Source organism: Manis pentadactyla, chromosome 5 (assembly GCF_030020395.1).
Source record: "Manis pentadactyla isolate mManPen7 chromosome 5, mManPen7.hap1, whole genome shotgun sequence".
NCBI classification, from domain to species: domain Eukaryota; kingdom Metazoa; phylum Chordata; class Mammalia; order Pholidota; family Manidae; genus Manis; species Manis pentadactyla.
In genome coordinates, this window is record NC_080023.1 from 101,339,180 (window position 1) to 101,360,768 (window position 21,589).

General features: G+C 38.6%; 1 protein-coding gene across 3 annotated transcripts in view; it reads left to right on the forward strand.

The window, feature by feature from the left end:
• PDE5A (phosphodiesterase 5A) overlaps window positions 1-21,589 on the forward strand; it is a 142,838-nt gene that overhangs the window by 103,819 nt on the left and 17,430 nt on the right. For all 3 annotated transcript variants that reach the window (XM_036908606.2, XM_036908604.2, XM_036908605.2), the window contains exons 12-14: window positions 8,190-8,336; window positions 12,833-12,958; window positions 14,460-14,554. In XM_036908606.2, coding sequence (XP_036764501.1) covers window positions 8,190-8,336; window positions 12,833-12,958; window positions 14,460-14,554 — 368 coding nt within the window. The remainder of the gene's footprint in view (window positions 1-8,189; window positions 8,337-12,832; window positions 12,959-14,459; window positions 14,555-21,589) is intronic.

Below are 21,589 nucleotides of genomic sequence, written 5' to 3' on the forward strand. Positions count from 1 at the left end.
CTGTTTTGTTTTGGCGAGCGCTTTTTGGAAGTCTTAAAGGGATAGAGACCCCAATACTAGGGAAACAGGGCAGCAAGACCGGTGAGCAGAGGCCTGAGGCTGGCACCGGAGAATAAAGAAAAACGAGCGACCACCTTTTTTTTTAATTAAAAAAAATTTTTTTTTTTAAATTTAAATTTTTTTTTTTTTTTTTTTTTTTGGGTGGTTGTTGTTTTGTTTTGGCGGGTGCTTTCTGGAAGTCTTAAAGGGGCAGGGCGGGACACTTAATCCAGAGGTACGGAATCCAGGGATCTCTGGGCACCCTAACCCCTGGGCTGCAGGGAGCAGGGAGGCCCCTTACGGAGATAAACAGCCTCCCAGCAGCTCCTGCTCCAACGCGACTCCACCATTTTGGAGTAGCTGCCCGAGCCAGGCCACGCCCACAGCAACAGCGGAGATTAACTCCATAGCAGCCGGGCAGGAAGCAGAAACCCTGTCTGCGCGCAGCTGCGCAGCACAAGCCACTAGAGGTCGCTGTTCTCCCAGGAGAGGAGGGCCACAAACCAACAAGAAAGGAAGTCCTTCCAGCCGTCACTCGTCCCAGTTCTGCAGACTATTCCTATCACCATGAAAAGGCAAAGCTACAGGCAGACAAAGATCACAGAGACAACACCAGAGAAGGAGACAGACATAACCAGTCTTCCTGACAAAGAATTCAAAATAAGAATCATAAACATGCTGACAGAGATGCAGAGAAATACGCAAGAGAAACGGGATGAAGTCCGGAGGGAGATCACAGATGCCAGAAAGGAGATCGCAGAAATGAAACAAACTCTGGAAGGGTTTATAAGCAGAATGGATAGAATACAAGAGGCCATTGATGGAATTGAAATCAGAGAACAGGAACGCATAGAAGCTGACATAGAGAGAGACAAAAGGATCTCCAGGAATGAAACAATATTAAGAGAACTGTGTGACCAATCCAAAAGGAACAATATCCGTATTATAGGGGTCCCAGAAGAAGAAGAGAGACGAAAAGAGATGGAAAGTATCTTAGAAGAAATAATTGCTGAAAACTTCCCCAAACTGGGGGAGGAAATAATCGAACAGACCACAGAAATACACAGAACCCCCAACAGGAAGGATCCAAGAAGGACAACACCAAGACACATAATAATTAAAATGGCAAAGATCAAGGACAAGGAAAGAGTTTTAAAGGCAGCTAGAGAGAAAAAGGTCACCTATAAAGGGAAACCCATCAGGCTAACATCAGATTTCTCAACAGAAACCCTACAGGCCAGAAGAGAATGGCATGATATATTTAATACAATGAAACAGAAGGGCCTTGAACCAAGGATACTGTATCCAGCACGACTATCATTCAAATATGACGGTGGGATTAAACAATTCCCAGACAAACAAAAGCTGAGGGAATTTGCTTTCCACAAACCACCTCTACAGAACATCTTACAGGGACTGCTCTAGATGGGAGCACTCCTAGAAAGAGCACAGCACAAAACACCCAACATATGAAGAATCGAGGAGGAGGAACAAGAAGGGAGAGAAGAAAAGAATCTCCAGACAGTGTATATAACAGCTCAATAAGCGAGCTAAGTTAGGCAGTAAGATACTAAAGAGGCTAGCCTTGAACCTTTGGTAACCACGAATTTAAAGCCTGCAATGGCAATAAGTACATATCTTTCAATAGTCAACCTAAATGTTAATGGGTTGAATGCACCAATCAAAAGACACAGAGTAACAGAATGGATTAAAAAAGCAAGACCCATCTATATGCTGCTTACAAGAAACTCACCTCAAACCCAAAGACATGTACAGACAAAAAGTCAAGGGATGGAAAAACATATTTCAAGCAAACAACAGTGAGAAGAAAGCAGGGGTTGCAGTACTAATATCAGACAAAATAGACTTCAAAACAAAGAAAGTAACAAGAGATAAAGAAGGACACTACATCATGATAAAGGGCTCAGTCAAACAAGAGGATATAACCATTCTAAATATATATGCACCCAACACAGGAGCACCAGCATATGTGAAACAAATACTAACAGAACTAAAGGGGGATATAGACTGCAATGCATTCATTCTAGGAGACTTCAACACACCACTCACCCCAAAGGATAGATCCACCAGGCAGAAAATAAGTAAGGACACGGAAGCACTGAACAACACAGTAGAGCAGATGGACCTAATAGACATCTATAGAACTCTACAACCAAAAGCAACAGGATATACATTCTTCTCAAGTGCACATGGAACATTCTCCAGAATAGACCACATACTAGGCCACAAAAAGAGCCTCAGTAAATTCCAAAAGATTGAAATCCTACCAACCAACTTTTTAGACCACAAAGGCATAAAACTAGAAATAAACTGTACAAAGAAAGCAAAGAGGCTCACAAACACATGGAGGCTGAACAACACGCTCCTAAATAATCAATGGATCAATGACCAAATCAAAATGGAGATCCAGCAATATATGGAAACAAATGACAACAACAACACTAAGCCCCAACTTCTGTGGGACGCAGCAAAAGCAGTCTTAAGAGGAAAGTATATAGCAATCCAAGCATATTTAAAAAAGGAAGAGCAATCCCAAATGAATGGTCTAATGTCACAATTATCGAAATTGGAAAAAGAAGAACAGATGAGGCCTAAGGTCAGCAGAAGGAGGGACATAATAAAGATCAGAGAAGAAATAAATAAAATTGAGAAGAATAAAACAATAGCAAAAATCAATGAAACCAAGAGTTGGTTCTTTGAGAAAATAAACAAAATAGATAAGCCTCTAGCCAGACTTATTAAGAAGAAAAGAGAGTCAACACAAATCAACAGTATCAGAAACGAGGAAGGAAAAATCACGATGGACCCCACAGAAATACAAAGAATTATTAGAGAATACTATGAAAACCTATATGCTAACAAGCTGGGAAACCTAGGAGAAATGGACAAATTCCTAGAATAATACAACCTTCCAAGATTGACCCAGAAAGAAACAGAAAATCTAAACAGACCAATTACCAGCAACGAAATTGAAGCGGTAATCAAAAAACTACCAAAGAACAAAACCCCCGGGCCAGATGGATTTACCTCGGAATTTTATCAGACATACAGGGAAGACATAATACCCATTCTCCTTAAAGTTTTCCAGAAAATAGAGGAGGAGGGGATACTCCCAAACTCATTCTGTGAAGCTAACATCACCCTAATACCAAAACCAGGCAAAGACCCCACCAAAAAAGAAAACTACAGACCAATATCCCTGATGAACGTAGATGCAAAAATACTCAACAAAATATTAGCAAACCGAATTCAAAAATACATCAAAAGGATCATACACTATGACCAAGTGGGATTCATCCCAGGGATGCAAGGATGGTACAACATTCGAAAGTCCATCAACATCATCTACCACATCAACAAAAAGAAAGACAAAAACCACATGATCATCTCCATAGATGCTGAAAAAGCATTTGACAAAGTTCAACATCCATTCATGATAAAAACTCTCAGCAAAATGGGAATACAGGGAAAGTACCTCAACATAATAAAGGCCATCTATGATAAACCCACAGCGAACATTATATTGAACAGCGAGAAGCTGAAAGCATGTCCTCTGAGATCGGGAACTAGACAGGGATGCCCACTCTCTCCACTGTTATTTAACATAGTACTGGAGGTCCTAGGCACGGCAATCAGACAAAACAAAGAAATACAAGGAATCCAGATTGGTAAAAAAGAAGTTAAACTGTCACTATTTGCAGATGACATGATACTGTACATAAAAAACCCTAAAGCCTCCACCCCAAAACTACTAGAACTGATATCGGAGTACAGCAAAGTTGCAGTGTACAAAATCAACACACAGAAATCTGTGGCTTTCCTATATACTAACAATGAACCAACAGAAAGAGAAATCAGGAAAACAACTCCATTCACAACTGCATCAAAAAAAAAAAAATACCCAGGAATAAACCTAACCAAAGAAGTGAAAGACTTATACTCTGAAAACTGCAAGTCACTCTTAAGAGAAATTAAAGGGGACACTAACAGATGGAAACTCATCCCATGCTCGTGGCTAGGAAGAATTAATATCGTCAAAATGGCCATCCTGCCCAAAGCAATATACAGATTTGATGCAATCCCTAAGAAACTACCAGCAACATTCTTCAATGAACTGGAACAAATAATTCAAAAATTCATATGGAAACACCAAAGACCCCGAATAGCCAAAGTAATCCTGAGAAAGAAGAATAAAGTAGGGGGGATCTCACTCTCCAACTTCAAGCTCTACTGTAAAGCCATAGTAATCAAGACAATTTGGTACTGGCACAAGAGCAGAGCCACAGACCAATGGAACAGACTAGAGAATCCAGACATTAACCCAGACATATATGGTCAATTAATATTTGATAAAGGAGCCATGGACATACAATGGCAAAATGACAGTCTCTTCAACAGATGGTGCTGGCAAAACTGGACAGCTACATGTAGGAGAATGAAACTGTAACATTGTCTAACCCCATATACAAAAGTAAACTCAAAATAGATCAAAGACCTGAATGTAAGTCATGAAACCATTAAACTCTTGGAAGAAAACATAGGCAAAAACCTCTTAGACATAAACATGAGTGACCTCTTCTTGAACATATCTCCCCGGGCAAGGAAAACAACAGCAAAAATGAGTAAGTGTGACTATATTAAGCTGAAAAGCTTCTATACAGCAAAATACAGCATCAATAGAACAAAAAGGATCCCTACAGTATGGGAGAATATATTTGAAAATGACACATCCAATAAAGGCTTGACGTCCAGAATATATAAAGAGCTCAAACGCCTCAACAAACAAAAAACAAATAACCCAATTAAAAAATGGGCAGAGGAACTGAACAGACAGTTCTCCAAAAAAGAAATACAGATGGCCAACAGACACATGAAAAGATGCTCCACATCACTAATTATCAGAGAAATGCAAATTAAAACTACAATGAGGTATCACCTCACACCAGTAAGGATGGCTGCTATCCAAAAGACAAACAACAACAAATGTTGGCGAGGCTGTGGAGAAAGGGGAACCCTCCTACACTGTTGGTGTGAATGTAAGTTAGTTCAACCATTGTGGAAAGCAGTATGGAGGTACATCAAAATGCTCAAAACAGACTTACCATTTGACCCAGGAATTGCACTCCTAGGAATTTACCCTAAGAATGCAGCAATCAAGTATGAGAAAGATCAGTGCACCCCTATGTTTATCGCAGCACTATTTACAATAGCCAAGAATTGGAAGCAACCTAAATGTCCATCAATAGATGAATGGATAAAGAAGAAGTGGTACATATACACAATGGAATACTACTCAGCCATAAGAAAAGGGAAAATCCAACCATTTGCAGCAACATGGATGGAGCTGGAGGGTATTATGCTCAGTGAAACAAGCCAAGCAGAGAAAGAGAAATACCAAATGATTTCACTTATCTGTGGAATATAAGAACAAAGGAAAAACTGAAGGAACAAAACAGCACTAGAATCACAGAACTCAAGAATGGACCAACAGGTACCAAAGGGAAAGGGACTGGGGAGGATGGGTGGGTAGGGAGGGATAAGTTGGGGGGAGAAGTAGGGGGGTATTAAGATTAGCATGCATGGGGGGGTAGGAGAAAAGGGAGGGCTGTACAACACAGAGAAGGCAAGTAGTGATTCTACAACATTTTGCTCTGCCAATGGACAGTGAATGTAAAGGGGTTTATAGGGGAGACGTGGTATAGGGGAGAGCCTAGTAAACATAATATTCGTCATGTACGTGTAGATTAGTGATACCAAAAACAAAACAAAACAAAACAAAAAAGGGCAGTTCCTGTGTGGTAACCTCCAATGAGGTCTACACAAGGGTATAAAGGGCATATAAAAGTGTAGGCAAAGGGTCTGTTTGCATTTATACAGAAGATCAAAGCCTAATTTGGCTACCCCGAAAATGAACTAAGATACGATATGAAAGAGAACTTCCAACATCAGCACTCTCTGGAAGACTCATGCCAGAAGATGATCATCAAAAAACCCCAACAAAGATCCACGCACTGCTACAGCAGTAGATGCACTCATCCCACCAGCTCCTGGACTTGCCATGGGAATGAAGGAGATATCTAAGCTGGCCTGTGCATACAGTAAAAGAACAAATTTGACTAGATCTATACTGTTGGAACTCAACCAAGAATTAGGAGAAGTGCAAATTGTAGCGCTCCAAAATCTTACAACTACAGACTATTTACTGTTAAAAGAACATAAGGGATGTGAACATTCCCCAGGAATGGGTTGTTTTAATTTGTCTGATTTCTCTCAGACTGTTCAAGTTCAGTTGGACAATATCCACCATATCATAGATAAGTTTTCACAAATGCCTAAGGTGCCTAACTGGTTTTCTTGGTTTCACTGGAGATGGCTGGTAATTACAGGTATGCTTTGGTTATGTAACTATACTCCTATTATGTTAATGTGTGTGCGCAATTTAAGTAGTAGCTTAAAACCTATACATGCTGAAGTTACTCTACAAGATATGTCAAAGAAATAATCAATCTTCCCATGTTTTCTTCCGCCTGCTACTTCTATAGCTTTTCTTCTTCCTTCCTAATTACAACCCTTAAATAGAATTCGTGCCTCATATCAAATTTACCGAGTATCATAATTCTTCCAAGTGGTAAAGATACCTCAAGACAAATGCTGGGCATAGAAGCTACAGGGCATAAATATGCAAAGAAATAAAAAGATAACCATTTCAAACAATAAGGCTTCCCTCTCACTTACCAACGTTATATTTCCCTTTATGGTCCCGGAAGATGACTGGTTAGCCAGAGACGGGTAAGATTCCTCAAGGGAGGAACAACCTAAGACAGGCACAGTCGCAGGGGGGTCATCATGTGAGAAATTGGGGATCAACAGAGGTGAGGCTTAGAACCTCACTCCCCCATTCTGAGAGAAATCTTCTGCATACGTGGATGTTTTATTGCCCATGTCTAGCTTGGATTAACACATAGTCTACAGGCACACACCTGATCATCTACATTTGCTCTCTTACAACACTAAACTATGTTTTCTACCTTTATCTTGTATCTACCTACCACTTCAGCATTTTATTAAAAATAATAATAATAAAGAGAGAAATGTGGTATCCACATATAAATCAAGTATAAAAACCAAATGAGTATTCATATTTGAACTGTTTATAGTTCATAACGCATGAGCAAAACCGAAAGTTTCTGTGATGCTTACTATGTAACTTATTCATTATGTAAGAATTTGTTCTCCATGTAAGAACTTGTTTGTTATGCCTCAGAAGATTGGAGACTGATGAAAATTAGGCTTGGGGTGGATTAATGATTGTGCATTGAGCATTGACTCCCCTATACAGAATTTTATTGTCGTTAACAACCATTTGATCAATAAATATGAGAGATGCCCTCACAAAAAAAAAAAGGACAGACTTCCAATGGTAAAATAAATAAGTAACTGGGATGTAATGTATAGCATAAGGAATATAGTCAAGATATTGTAACAGCTTGGTAGGGTGATAGCTGGAACCTAGAATTATCTATATAAGTGTTTTATCACTGTGTTGTACACTTGAAACTAATGTAATGTAATGCTGTGTGTCAACTACCCTTCAATAAAAAATAATTATCAAAAAAAAAAAAAAAGAAGTTAACCTCTTTGTGCTTGCATCACAAAGACCCAAAAAATGGAGCTAGAGTAGCCACTTCATAATATTATCTTGATAATTAAATTTAAAATGCTTAGAACATTATCGTTATGCTGCTCACCATTTGATGCCCAGCCCGTAGTACCAGGACTGATCCAGAATACTGACTGAATCTGTTGAATGAATAAGCTTGATGAGGTATAAAGAGGCTAAATCACTGGAGTCCTTAGTTCTGCCGGGCTGTTCTAGGTACAGTCTCAAGGCAGCCTCTTTCCTCCATCCAGCCTACCTGGAACCAAATCAGTTACTCCCATGTGGCTCAGTTAAAAAAAAAAGGCAGGGGGGAGTAGCCCCTATATTAAAAGATTTCTGGTGTATTACATTAAAAAGAAAAAATATATACAATGTGCTCTTTTCTTAAAGCAAATCAAGAAAACTTTGCTAATTCCTGCTACTTTAAGTAACAGCTTTATTTCATTTTCTTCTTTTCCCTTGACCTAAGGCTGCTGTGGTGCCATCTGCCCAAACTCTTAAAATTACTGACTTCAGCTTCAGTGACTTTGAGCTGTCTGACCTGGAAACGGCACTGTGCACAATTCGGATGTTCACTGACCTCAACCTTGTGCAGAATTTCCAGATGAAGCACGAGGTAGGAATGTAATGATGTTCTTGGAAAAGTGCATGGGGGTGTGGGGTGGTTAAGAAAATTAGTTTTGGATGCTAGTATGGAAGAGGGATTTTTAAGTTTCAGCAGTTAATGTATACTGTCACCTAATGCATGTCTGAGATGTTGTTTTTTTTATTATCAACTCTTAAAAAGACATTTACCAGGTTGAAGAATAGGGGAGAGTGTTCTCAACAGTAAGAGCAGGATGCTGGAAAGACTGGGGCCTGGGGGTGTGGAACCCTGGTTGAGGGGTGAGAGTGACAAGAGGAACAACCCGAGGAGAAGGTGGGAGAGAAGTCCTATGTGACCTTGTAAATTCTTTGGAGGAATCTGGATTTTACCCTGAAAACAATGGTGAGTCACTGAGGAATTTCAAGCAGGGAAGTAAATGATCACACTGCAGAGGTTATAACAGAGTTCAGCGAAGGCCCCAAACAGAGTGAACTCCTTTGGAAATGAGGGAATAAAGGGGCTTGATGTGAGGCTGAGCTCTGGTTCAAACAGGGTCACTCATGGGGTGAAGATGAAAACTGATTTTAACCCCTATTGATTATCTTCGCCTCTCAGAAAATAGCAAGACTTTAATCAGTGTCTTCTAATAACAGTGTGGAGATAGCAGGAATTCTGTTTTGCTTCTAAATGGCTATCTGTATAGCCATTAAGGACTAAGGAAGAACAGATACTAGTCCTAAGACAGGACTGTTTGGGGAAAAAATTCAGTAATTTGCCTTTATATTTATCTGGTTAGTTGAATGTCTAGTCTCCTTGTACAGATTTCCTATCTGGAAATTTAAATTCCTTGAAGGCTTCCACTATTTAGCAATCCATTAATTCATAGAATGAAAATTTATTAACATGTACAGTGTACCCAGCACTGTGCTAGGTACACATTTTAACAATAAGTTGGCCCTGCTCTCAAAAGCCTCACAGAAATGAAAACTAAGTGCTAATACAGCAAAGGTGAATACAGTGTCATGTATGGTATTATTTGCAGCCTGAATATGGCTCTTTCTTGTATGTAACCAAAGCTTATATTACTCGGGTGAAAACAAAGACCAATTGTCTGTAGACTCTTCTATAATGATTTTTCTCTCTTATTAGAGTACACTGATTAAGGGATATCAGGTGTTATTTCAAGAAGGTCTCAGAAAACTTATTTGGCTATTATCCCTGTTTTACAACTGAAGAAATTGAGACAGCATGATAGAGTGGAAAGACCGTGGAGTTTGAGTCACAGCTCTTGTAGTGATTGCTCTTATTTCCTTGGGCAATTAATCTCTCTCATTCTTAGTTTCATTGTCTGTTAATTGAGGATAATGATATGACTTCCCCTGTGGGAGTCTTGTGAGAATTACACATGCTTGGATGTGATGGTCTGTTTGCAAGCATGTGTACATGTGTACACTTGTATGAAATTTTGCTTAACACAGAGGTTGAGATGCTGTCAGTTATCCCTTCCTTAAGCCAAATTTGACTGTGGTTTTATCAGCCCATCAAGTTTCCATATTGTAGGCTACAGAGCTCATTTTTAAAAGCCTTCTCTGTTAATGGAATGAAGACCTCATTTAGAGCCAGAAGTTATAAATGTGCATCTCACTTCTGCTTTTTGCTAGTTACAGTACATTACAAACCAAGATAGCATCTCACATCCCTTTCTACTCTTAAGATCTCTCATACTTTAAACCAGTAATGGTCTGGCCAGAACAAAGGAATGTATTCCTTGTAGCTATTTATGAAGTTCTTACAAGTTGATTTGTTTCTTATTTCTTAAAAACAACTTTTTAGATAGCATTTGAATGTTAGATATGAAGATAGTTACTCAGAATTTCTTTCTCAAGCTTTATTCTTACCTTTTTCTTGAATTTGTGCCCATTATGCAGCTATTTCTTCTCACTGTCTCATTCATCTACTCTCCTAAAAGTCTGAATAACTACTGTTCTAATTCCAGCCAACATTAACTTGAATACTGCAGTCATTCTGGTTTGCCTTCCTGCCTTAGTGCTCTTCTGTTTTATTTCAGATGTTATTGTCACTGTAATTCTAGGATGATGAAATTAAAATGTTATTGCTGGAGAGGATGTTAGACTCATGAAGCTGCCCTGACAAAGAATGCTTCCTCCTGGAAGATATGTCAGATCTGCAAGTCTCTGTTTGACCTCCAAATCTTGAGTCACTCCCTCCGACCACTGCAGCCATTGCTCTTGCTGAACTCTGAAACAGATTCCTGACTCTACTCAAATCTGCATGTGCTGAGCTTATTTTCACCTTCTTTTACATGTTGTCCCTCCCCACATGGACTGCTTCCCTTCCAAGTGTGCTGTATTTCCTGCCACAAATACTTTTCTCTTCCTCAGAGCCTGATGCAAACAATCTCTGTTCCTAGGAAAACCCTAGGGTTGACTTCATGCCACTTGGTATGTTGTTGACAGTTGATAAGTTTGTGCTCTCACTTTTATGTTGATTTGTTTATTTTCATTATATGTACACTTTTGTTATTTCCACTACTGACTGAGATTCTTGAAGGCAGGAGCTGAGCTCTGTTTTGTTTCTTCTCTTTTTCCCATAGTGCCCAGAGTATGCCGCTCAGGACTTAGGCAGCCTTGGTAATCGTTAGAGCCTGATTCGCTGTATTGCGTATGCTCCCTGGGGTCATCGAAACCACATATAATTATTCATTAGTCCTGTACAAAAGACTGTATACAAATTTGAACATTCTAGGCTTATCTAGCAGGTACTTAGCATATCTGATCATAATTTCCCTAAATGGTGTTAAGAACATCCTGATAGCAGAATCCAAAACTGTACTTCAATCTAGTTACTAACTACTATATCCTTTGGTTACCCAAAGTTACTAACTACTATATCCTTTGGGTTACCCAATTCTACTACACCCATCTTAATAGAATGATAACAGAGCAGTCCAAGAGCAATTATGTTCCATAGAGTCATTTGGTCATTATTTCACATTATTTGATATATATACATGTTTAATTATATCTACAGACTTAAGGTGAGTAAAGAGATATTCCATAGGTTAAATTTCTGTTTTTTCTGTGTATTTTCCTTGATTCTTTAATTCCAGTGATTTTTCTACACTACACTGTGTAGTACCTAAGCATGACAAAGGAAGTTTATAGCTGTTACTGCAAATTCTCTTAATAAGATGAATCTGTCATTTTCCTAGCCAACTTTGTTCAGAAATGGTCACAATGAAAGAAGCTGCAGTGTGCTTGGGGTTAACAGATGTCAGTCTTAGGCACATAGAAATCATCTGCTACATACAGTGACTTGGAGGTGATAGAACTAGGGATGGGGTTCTTTGTTATCAGAATTCCCTGTGAACTGCGTCATAGCACAGCAATAACAAAACCTAGAAGGAAAGGGGGAATATGAAAGCATTGATTTTCTACGAAATTCTCTATAAGCAATTTCTACAAACAATGAAGAAACCTTGTTTTTGACCAACTTCTGTAGCCAGTTATACTGTGTTGAATATTGTTAAAGCAACATTCTTTTCTCTGGCACTTTTTCCATTCCCCAGAGCAACGCTCTTTATGTTTGGACTATCTCCAGTGATATACATAGGGAGAAGCACATATTTATTTTTACAGATCTCCAAAAGTATAGTAAATCACTCAGAATTGAAGAGAGGCAGACTAAAAACAAACACAAAATAACCATATTTAGGGCTCATTTGCCCTTGGGGATTTTACTGAATGCACCACTTAGAAGTTGAATTAAACCCAGCTTGTGAAATTTTCTGAACAGTCTATGTTTATTTTTCCATCTTTTAAAATGTTATTTTTTCACATGCACCCAGAGTTTTATTTTACATGTATTATTTTTTAAAGAATCATTTCTTGATAAGCAAATAGTAACTCTGCTTGAATATTTAAGCATAGTTTAAAAGAGACAAAGATCTAATGATCACATTAGGATTTGGAGTTCCAGTTTGTCATTGGACATGTGCTATATACCTTGCTCCCAGACACCCCTAGAGCTTTGTGTTAAATACCTCCAAAAAAAGAATGCAAGCATGAGAACCTGAGAATGACTACTTGCATGGCTCTCTGAAAGCAAATTCATACATAGTTGACTATTGGACTTTCCTAATTGGTATGACACATGGACATAATGTATTTTAAAAAGCTAGTCATTGCCCTACCCATTGCAAAAAGTCCTTTCTTAGAGCTGTCTTGCATTTTTCATCTAATTTAGTTAACATGATGGTTAACGTGTTGGGCTCTGGAATCAAACTGCTCAAGTTTAAATTTTGGCCCTAAGCATTATGAACAGCATGACCTCGGGCAGCTTACCTCTTGGAATGTCAGTTTTCTCATCTGTGAAACATCAAAAAATAGTGCTTCCTTCAGAGTCATGAGGGTTAGATATAAATGCTTTGTACAGTGCCTGGAACACAGTAAATATGTGAAAAACATGGGCAATTATTGTTACTACTTATGCTTTATTTCCTAAAGGTTCTTTGCAGGTGGATTTTAAGTGTTAAGAAGAATTATCGGAAGAATGTTGCCTATCATAATTGGAGACATGCTTTTAATACAGCTCAGTGCATGTTTGCTGCTCTAAAAGCAGGCAAAATTCAGGTACTTTTTAGAACCATTTATATATTTAAGACATTTTACTGCTTTATTAGTAAAACTGACAGCATATCCTTTTTAGTTTTTAATGTTCTCTCAATGATGATTTAATGTGCTCTAATATTCATCGCCACTTAGAAAATATATTACATTCTGTTAAAGAAGACAAGCATGGCAAAAATACTTGTTACCGATTTTCTTTCATATATAAAATATATGGCATATTTTTACAAATCTTTAAAATAACTTCATGTTAAACTCATAGTCTTTAGGCAAATAATACTTTATTCAGAGGACTCTCCAGTATAAGAAATATGTTCACATTCCATTTGCTCCATAGAATTCCTCAAAAACCATTCAAGTCCTGAACTTAGCTTCTATCTTTTCCTTTGGAGCACTCAGTTAATTTTATAAGTACTACTTCATGGAAAGCATTTCGGTTTTATATTCATTGACCAAAGACTGTTTACAAGAAGAAATGCAGAAAAAGTTCAAATAATTCGTTCCTTTCCAGGCCAAATTTTATCCATATCTCTGTCCTTAGATTCTAACTTCAGTGGGAATCGACTAGTTATTCCAGGTAAGTGATTCCAGGCATCCATCGTATGTTTTTAATTCAGAGCTTCCATGCTGTTTTTTTAAAAAGTAAATTCTAAAAATGTTATTCTGGTCTCTACTTTCATAGAGTGCATATTTTAACTGGCTACAGCTAAAAAAATGTGATTGTTATCCAAGAAGCACTATTAAATACCATAGTAGTATTTTCCTGTCATAGCAAATGTTTGTAAGAAATAGAATAAACTTATTTTGGGGTGTGGAAAGGTCAGAAGGATTATACAACTGAAGATCCTTGTTGTGAAGAATAATCAAAGGATGGTTTTTGTATATGTTATAAACATACTGTTTAGAGTGTTGAAAGCTCCAGCAGAATAGAGCTGATAATAATTTCAACTTGTGTTTTCTTACTCATGAAGGAGAACAGTAGTACAGGTAACACAAATGGCAGATATTTAAAAATAACCTGTATTTGGCTTTGAATATGTTGTAAAACTTTTGAAAGCCAAATTTTCACTCCTAATTCTGTCTAGTTTTGCTTAATATTCACATTGAGGATATAGCAAATGATAGAGAGGGAAGGCAGCAGAATCTGCAGGGAACTAAAAGTCAGAAAACATTTAAAGTTTATTTTGATTATACCATGTACATGTAGATAATTAGGGATTAATGATATTTACTGTAGGTGGACAGATTCTTGATTGCTTAAGGCCTTTCAACTTTTTCTGTTGATAGGTGACTTTTGTAATAACCCTGTTCTAAAGACAAAAAGTACAGATTCCCTGAAGAATAGGATTCTAATATGAGTCCTTCATGACTACAAAGAAGCACATATGTAAAACACTGAGGAAAAAACTACACGATTAGTGAAAAATGGTAATAAAATGTGCTTTACCAGATTGTTCTTTCTTTTTCTTTCCTCTTCTTTCCTCCAATGTTTTGGGCCACATAGAACAAGCTGACTGACCTGGAGATCCTTGCATTGCTGATTGCTGCCCTAAGCCACGATTTGGACCACCGCGGCGTGAATAACTCTTACATACAGAGGTAAGGCGTTTTCCCCAGCAAAAGAGGAAGGTGTTTCTTTTAAATTGTACGGCTGTTTTTTTAAAGTAAGAGCCACAGCAGAATTTGATGGTATGAAATTTTAATTGGTTGAGGTCCCATATCATGTTCTGGCTTTATTAAAGGGACTTGGGAAAAAATAATGCAAGTCCAACATTGTGTTGGTAATGTTTCTGGCCTGAAATCTTAAAAAAAAAATTTACGTTGAGACTCTTATTTCATTAGATAATTACCAAGAGTTTTGCTTTAGTTTACATACACCCAGTTTTAAAGTTTCATTAGAAAAACTATTAAGGCTAGTTCAGCAAAAGTAGAATTTCACCATGGAAGAGAAATGATATTTGAAAAGCACTTAGCTGTATCCTAGGTACCTAATAAGCACATGCTAGAGGAGGCTTTTGGCCTCAGTGGGGACAGCCTAGCCTGTGGTGGCAAGTTTGGCCTCTGCAGTCAGACTTGGATTCAAATCCTACTTCTGCCACACTATTCCTGTGTGATCGTGGGCAAGGGAGCTCACCTCTCTATACCTTAATTTCCCAAGTTATAAAATGGTGATATAGCATACCTGCCCCTTGGGTTGATGTAAATTTTAAGATAGCACATGTCAATTCCAGGTAGAAGGCCTGGTACACATGTAAGTGTTCAATCTTAGCAGCAAATGCTAATGATAGTCCTGTCATCATCAGAGGCCTATATTTGGGCTGCTTTAGAAAGCAATATACTAATTCTTCAGACAAGTGTTTCAGGCTCTCTTACAGACAATACTTAAGTGACTTTTGCAATTAACCAGAGAGATGATGGAGGTGACATCACTTCTCATCAGATTTTTGAGACACTGACGTTTTTATTTTCTTGCAGCAACTTAGTTGAAAAGCCTATGCTTTAATGGTGAAATCTTACAACTGAATACTTTTTAAGTATACAACTAATGGATAGATCTCTTAAGGAAATTCCAGATGTCTGATATCTTGAGGGAATTCCACAAAGCTCCCTAATCATATTCGCTTTATCTAAATAATGGAAAACTTCATGGAAAAAGAATTGTAGTGATGTAGTGACCATGTCCTATGCTGACCTTTGATGGGAAAAAGATGGCCAGCAGCTCTCGGCTGAGTGTTGGAGACTGGCTGTTTCCTCTCTAGAATCTAACGTTTTGGAGAGCTGACTGGGTGACCTGTCCGTTGTCCTCTGTGTTTTGTCATCATTGTGATCTTGAACCTCACTTCAACATGGGAGTAATTGTGAAAGGGAACAACAACACAGAAAGATTTATGACACAGAGTTAAGCTCAGCCTAAAAGAGCAGGGCCAGCCGTGCTACATTCCTTTCTGCCTCAGAACTAACAATGTTATTAGTATGTGGACTGTTAGTGTATGCATTGCCCTAAGATGCCATGTTGTCCTTCTTTAGAGTGAAAAAAATACTCAGCTATTTTTTTCCTTTGTTTATTTAAAAATAATTACCCAGAAAAACATCTGGAAAAACGTCATCTTCTTTTGAAAAAAAAAAAAGCCCTGGGAAAAAGTCATAGACTGCAAAATCTTACTTTCACACAGACCACAAAACAGACATCCACCAAGTAATAATAACTTTTTAAAAAATTAAAGGCCTTTCAGAGATTTTTATTTCTTCTGACATCCCTGTGGTTTGCATAGAGGAAACAAAGAATTTTGGGGGGAAGTCTCTCTTTTTTTCTTTCCTTGATGGTAAATGAATAATATCTCAACTGGGATTCTCTTAACCAGGAGACTCCAGGAGAACAGGAGGACCATTCCCATGTAAAGAACTAACTTCTAAAAAGGTGTACTGTGTCCAGACCTCATCAGGTATTCAAACACAGCATAAAGAAAGTCAAAACAATGAAGGAAGGCACAGAAATAAAAGAGTCAAAAGCCCTCATGTGGTGGCAAAGTTAGAAATTGAACTTCTGTCATTTGTTCTTGAAAATCTTTTCAGAAAATTAATTTGAAGTAATATACTCCTTGTATAGGAAACTATGTTTTGATTCATTACTTGATTCTTGGATTTCCTCCTTGATTAGGAAGACTGCCATTATGGGATTATGCAGATAAGCCAGTGAAAATATATGGGGGAAAAGTTCACTGCTTCTGCTTTCTTCTCTCACGTAGGTGGATTAGGAGTGATTTCAAATAGACATTGAGTTATTATTTAAAAAATAGGTACTAGGAGGAACAAAATGGTTGAAGTAAAGACAAGTGTTAGAGAAAGCACAGTTGTTAACCCACTGAGAACTTCTTGCGTTAGGCAGGCAGTTAAAAAGACTGTTGTAGATGCATTTATTTGGTGAGATTCAGGTTTGCTGTTTTACAAAATCATAGTGAAGTTATCCTACATTTTAGGCAGATGGATAATAAGCAAAATTATGAGGGCCTGACACTTTGCTAGGTAGAAAGAGAGCTATAAAAGTATAAAATACTGTTCCTATTATCAAGGGATTTCTGTAGTCTCATGAAACCATGGTGATCATGCAAGAAAATATCTAGTCAGTCCTAGGGTGCTCAGTAACATGGGCTGTTAGAGTTTGGCAGAGAAGGAGGTTGGTCAAGACCAGTGTAGTCCATGATCATTTTAGTAGAGGAAATAAGACTTAAACTGGATCTTAAAAAGTAGGTCAGACTTCAAGAGGAGAAAGGATGGAACTATTGGGGTGTTTATATTCCAGAAACACTGTGGAGTGGGCATTCTCATGGAACAGTGATGAAACAATGGTGAAATGGTGGCCAGCCTGACTTGTGTCAGAAGGCTCACTGGGAATGAAAAGAGGGAACAAATACATGTTATAAGGTCCTTTTAAGGGAGAGCTAGAAGACTAAACAGTGCATTTTAGATTTGGTATAGTGAGAAAACAAGTCATTAAAGTGGGTAGCAACAACATTGTTTAGGAAGAAAGGTCTGGAAATAAGGTACAAAGCAAATGGGTCATAATTAGAACAACAGAATTCAGCTAGAAAGCGTACAGCAAGCCAGGGATATTGGCTAGAGTGAGGAAGGGAGACTTCAGATCTGAATATGAATGAAGTGCAAGTTCAATGAGTCTTACTGTCAGTAGCTAATAACAATAGAAGCTAACAGTTAATATAGCCCTTTGGCATTTGGAACTCTTTTTTAGCATTTTATATGTATGAGTTCAGTTAATCCTTAGATCACTACACAGCAGCTATGATGGCTATGGTGGTTAGAGGCCACCTGGAGTCAGATTCAAATGGCTCAATTAGTCATTTAACTTCCTTCCCTTTGTTTCTTGTTTGTATAATGGAATAATGACAGTAACTATCTCATAGGGTTTTTAATAAGGATTGGACTATAAATAAATGTAAAGCAGAAGAGTACCTGGCAGATATTAAATGCTTTACAGGTTTTAGCTATTTTCATATGGGGATGCTATTAAGGACAGATAGGAGTTCAAGAACTTGTTTTGTCGCAGGGTGACCAGGGAGTAGCAAGATACTATGCCTAGTAACACCTCAGAGCTGGCACAATGAAGGGAGTATCTGTTGTGTGAAAAGAGACAATTGATAGCATCAAGGAGGTCAAAGAACTAGGGTCAAAAGGTCAAATGAATCATCAACTTGAATATCTATGTCATCAAATGACAGATCACAGTGAATGGGAAAGTAAAATAAACCCTGAATGATACAGTAGTAATGATTTGGAGAAAAACTGAAAAATTAAATGTGATTGACATGGGTCACAGAGTAGTTGAGAGATTTGGGCCCAGAGGAATATATATCGCTGAGAACTAGAATCAAGGACCAGTGTTAGACCCCGAGAAAAGGAATGCAGGGGTGGCAGGAGCTGGTTCTCTCACAGAGCTTTCATTTTCTAATGCTTTCTAAGGCTTTATATTTCTAGGATATTGGTCTGATTTCTGCACTGGCATCTTCCAATGCCACTCTCAGAAATGGACCAACAACTATAGGACTCTTAAGAGCAAAATGCCGGGAGAGCGTGCTAGCCTGTCACTTCTTACTGCTAGTAGTGTGGGAATAAAATTCTGCAGCAGTGGTGCTTCCAATGGCTCCTTCTGACATGACCTCAGATAAAGGCAACATAGCCTTGGGTTTGAAAGAGTAAAGAACAGGATATGGAAGACATTAGTTTCTAGGAATATTTCTGTAAACCAGAAATTTGGGGTATTTGTCACCCTTTTATTGATTCATAAATCCGTATTTTCAGACTGTAAGTAAAGGCAAACACACATAGTTTGCATTCATCTACCTCACAAGCCAAGAATTTTCACTAATGTGAAACAGTCCTTTCTGTATTGTCTAAAAATGTAATGTGTGTTTGAAATTTTAAATGTTTGTGTTGTATCTGCCTAATCGCATTTGTAGTCCAGTTTCTAACTAGGTCAGTATGTGGGTATTGTGTGCAGACTGGTATGGTGTCATGAGCCAATGGGATGCAGTGCAGAGAATGTGTTTGAATCCCAGCTCTGCCATTTATGTTGACCTTGAACAAGTTAGATAATCTCTCTGAACTTTTGCTTGTCTAAAAACAAATGCTAAAATGCCAATTTTAGAGGGGTCACAGGCTAGGTCAGCCTGGAGGCACAGCCTGAGACAAAAGCTGGTGTGCATATAGCTTATTCATGCATATGATCTTAGGGAGCAGGAATGCAAGCCTGGGAGTACGGAACAGGGAAGAAGGAAAAGCCAGGAGAAGGATGAGCTCTCCAGCTGTCCACCCATACAGGCGGCTGGTGCTCAATCCTGTTAGGTTGCTTTTGAGACATCTTAATGAATGAGACCCAGAATTGTTGGCATGCAGACAAGGAGACAAAAGGGGGAGGGCGCAGCTATCCATAAACTCCCCAAACCCCACTGGCCAAAGGTGACCTCCATAGCCCTTAAGTCCTCCACACTCCAGGCTGAACAAGCACGAGTGCGGAGCATTCCTGTGGGCACAGGCTGTGAGGGCAAAGAGCTGGGGGGAGCAGCGGGGTGGGGGCTGGGGGGTGTTCACAGGGGGCCAGGGCAAGGTATCTTCTAAGTGGCCACCTGCATGATGTGTGTTAAAGCATGAAACTGGACACACATCAGTGGCTGGAGTTCGAGGTGGGACAGAGGTTTCTGATGTGGTGAACACAAGTGTCCTATACAGTGTTAATTGTAACCATTAAATATAAAACTTAGTAGTGCCTGATGCCTTATAGACGCTCAGGAAATGGCAGTTGTTATCATTGGGGAAAACAAAGCCACCAAACTCAAGAGGTTTACAGTCTACCAAGGTAGGGAACTTAGAAACAGCTAACACATGGCAGAATAAAATTGATATTAAATTAGTACTGCATTCTTATGTAAATGAGAGTAACAGATACTCTACAAGCTTTTCCTTTTCTAAGTGAAGGGAATGAGGAAGGTGACAATTGTTACATGAAGTGGACTTTAGCATATCTAGTCTGAGTGATGAGAAAACCCTACTGCCAAAATAGAAAATAGAGAATATAAGGCAGGGTGCAGAAGGGAGATCATTGATTTGGTTTATTCTAGGCCCTGTTATTTTAGGCTGTCTTCCCGGATCAGCTCATCTACTCCCATGGCTTAGGTTACCATCTGTGTGTGGATGTCTTCCAATTCTATATCTCCAGCCCAGACCTGAGCCCAGACATTTATATCTACTTAGGTGGAACTCAGGCACCTTCAAATCAACAGGTCTAGCACTCAACTAGTCATCCTCCCTTACTTGCTCCCCCATCACCTAATCATCTTCCCCCTTTTTCTGTCAGTAAATGATAAGGCAGAATTTAGCATGCATAATTTTCCCTTACCTCCACTAGGTACCAACATCAGGATTCATTGTCACTATCTAATCTACCTCCTAACCATCCTCAGATACCTCTGAGATTCCACCAGTCTAATCCAGTCTCTCCTACTAGGTTACTGGAAGTTTCCCAGTGGTATCCAAGCTAGCTCCCAGTAGTCTCCATGCATCTTCTGTCTTGATCCCAACAAATTCATCTTTTTTTTAATAAATTTGCTCATTTTGCTCCATCCATGGTCTTTCCATTGTCCGGTGGTAGTTTCTCACCCATAGTGAGATACTAAATAAAGGAGCAAAATAGACCAGTAAGAAGGAATTAATTTGGGAAAGGTTACAATAACAAAAAATGGCAGTTTGGAGGTCAGCAATATTGGTGGTACATTGAACAATAGGACTGGAGGAGATTTCCCATGCTTTTACCTTTATTTTCATTTTACTGTGTCTGATCTTCCTTAACTTTCTCTCACTCCATTCATTTTTTTCCCCATGTTACATTCCTTCAGTCTTGGGTAGTTTCTTTATGTTCAACAAAGGAAACAAATGATTCATATACTATTGTAAAGAAATGAATCAACTGTATTATCTGACAGTTGTTTGGTGTTTTACAGTTCATAAGTCCCTGTCCTGTAAATTTTAGGAACAGAGACTTTCAGGAACTTTAATTTTTTCTTTTGGAGAAGAAATGGTGGAAATCATATTCACATGTGAAAGGTTATGAGAAATATGAGGTGGAAGACTGGATTGGTCGTGCTTTAGAACTTGATTTGTGACTTCCATACAATGAGCTGAGAGTGATCCCTTTCCCTCTCTTCACTCAGCCAAACAGTCTCTCCTGTTTCCCCGATTCAATTTAGAGAGCTGCCAGGGTACCCTGTGCTGAATGAACCTGGATCCTGCATGGGGGACTTTGTCTGGCTCGGCTGGCCCCTTTCTTCCTTCAGAAGGGGATGGGCACTGAATTCCTCTTCTCCTTGCCTTTCGTCACTCACACCTCAGTTAATTCCTTCAGGCAATTCTTTTGTTACATATAGGCACACAAATATGTTGACCTTCAGCACTATTTCAGAGGAAAGGCTAGGATGGAAATTTGTTTCAGATTTTAAGTTAATTGCAGCTTGAGATTGAAAAATATTATTGGTACAACTATTTCAAAGGTTCTTTTCATGTTTAAGGAAATTAGTCCTTTGTTCTTACTCTTGCTATTTTAATCAATATTGAAACAAAGAAACTATT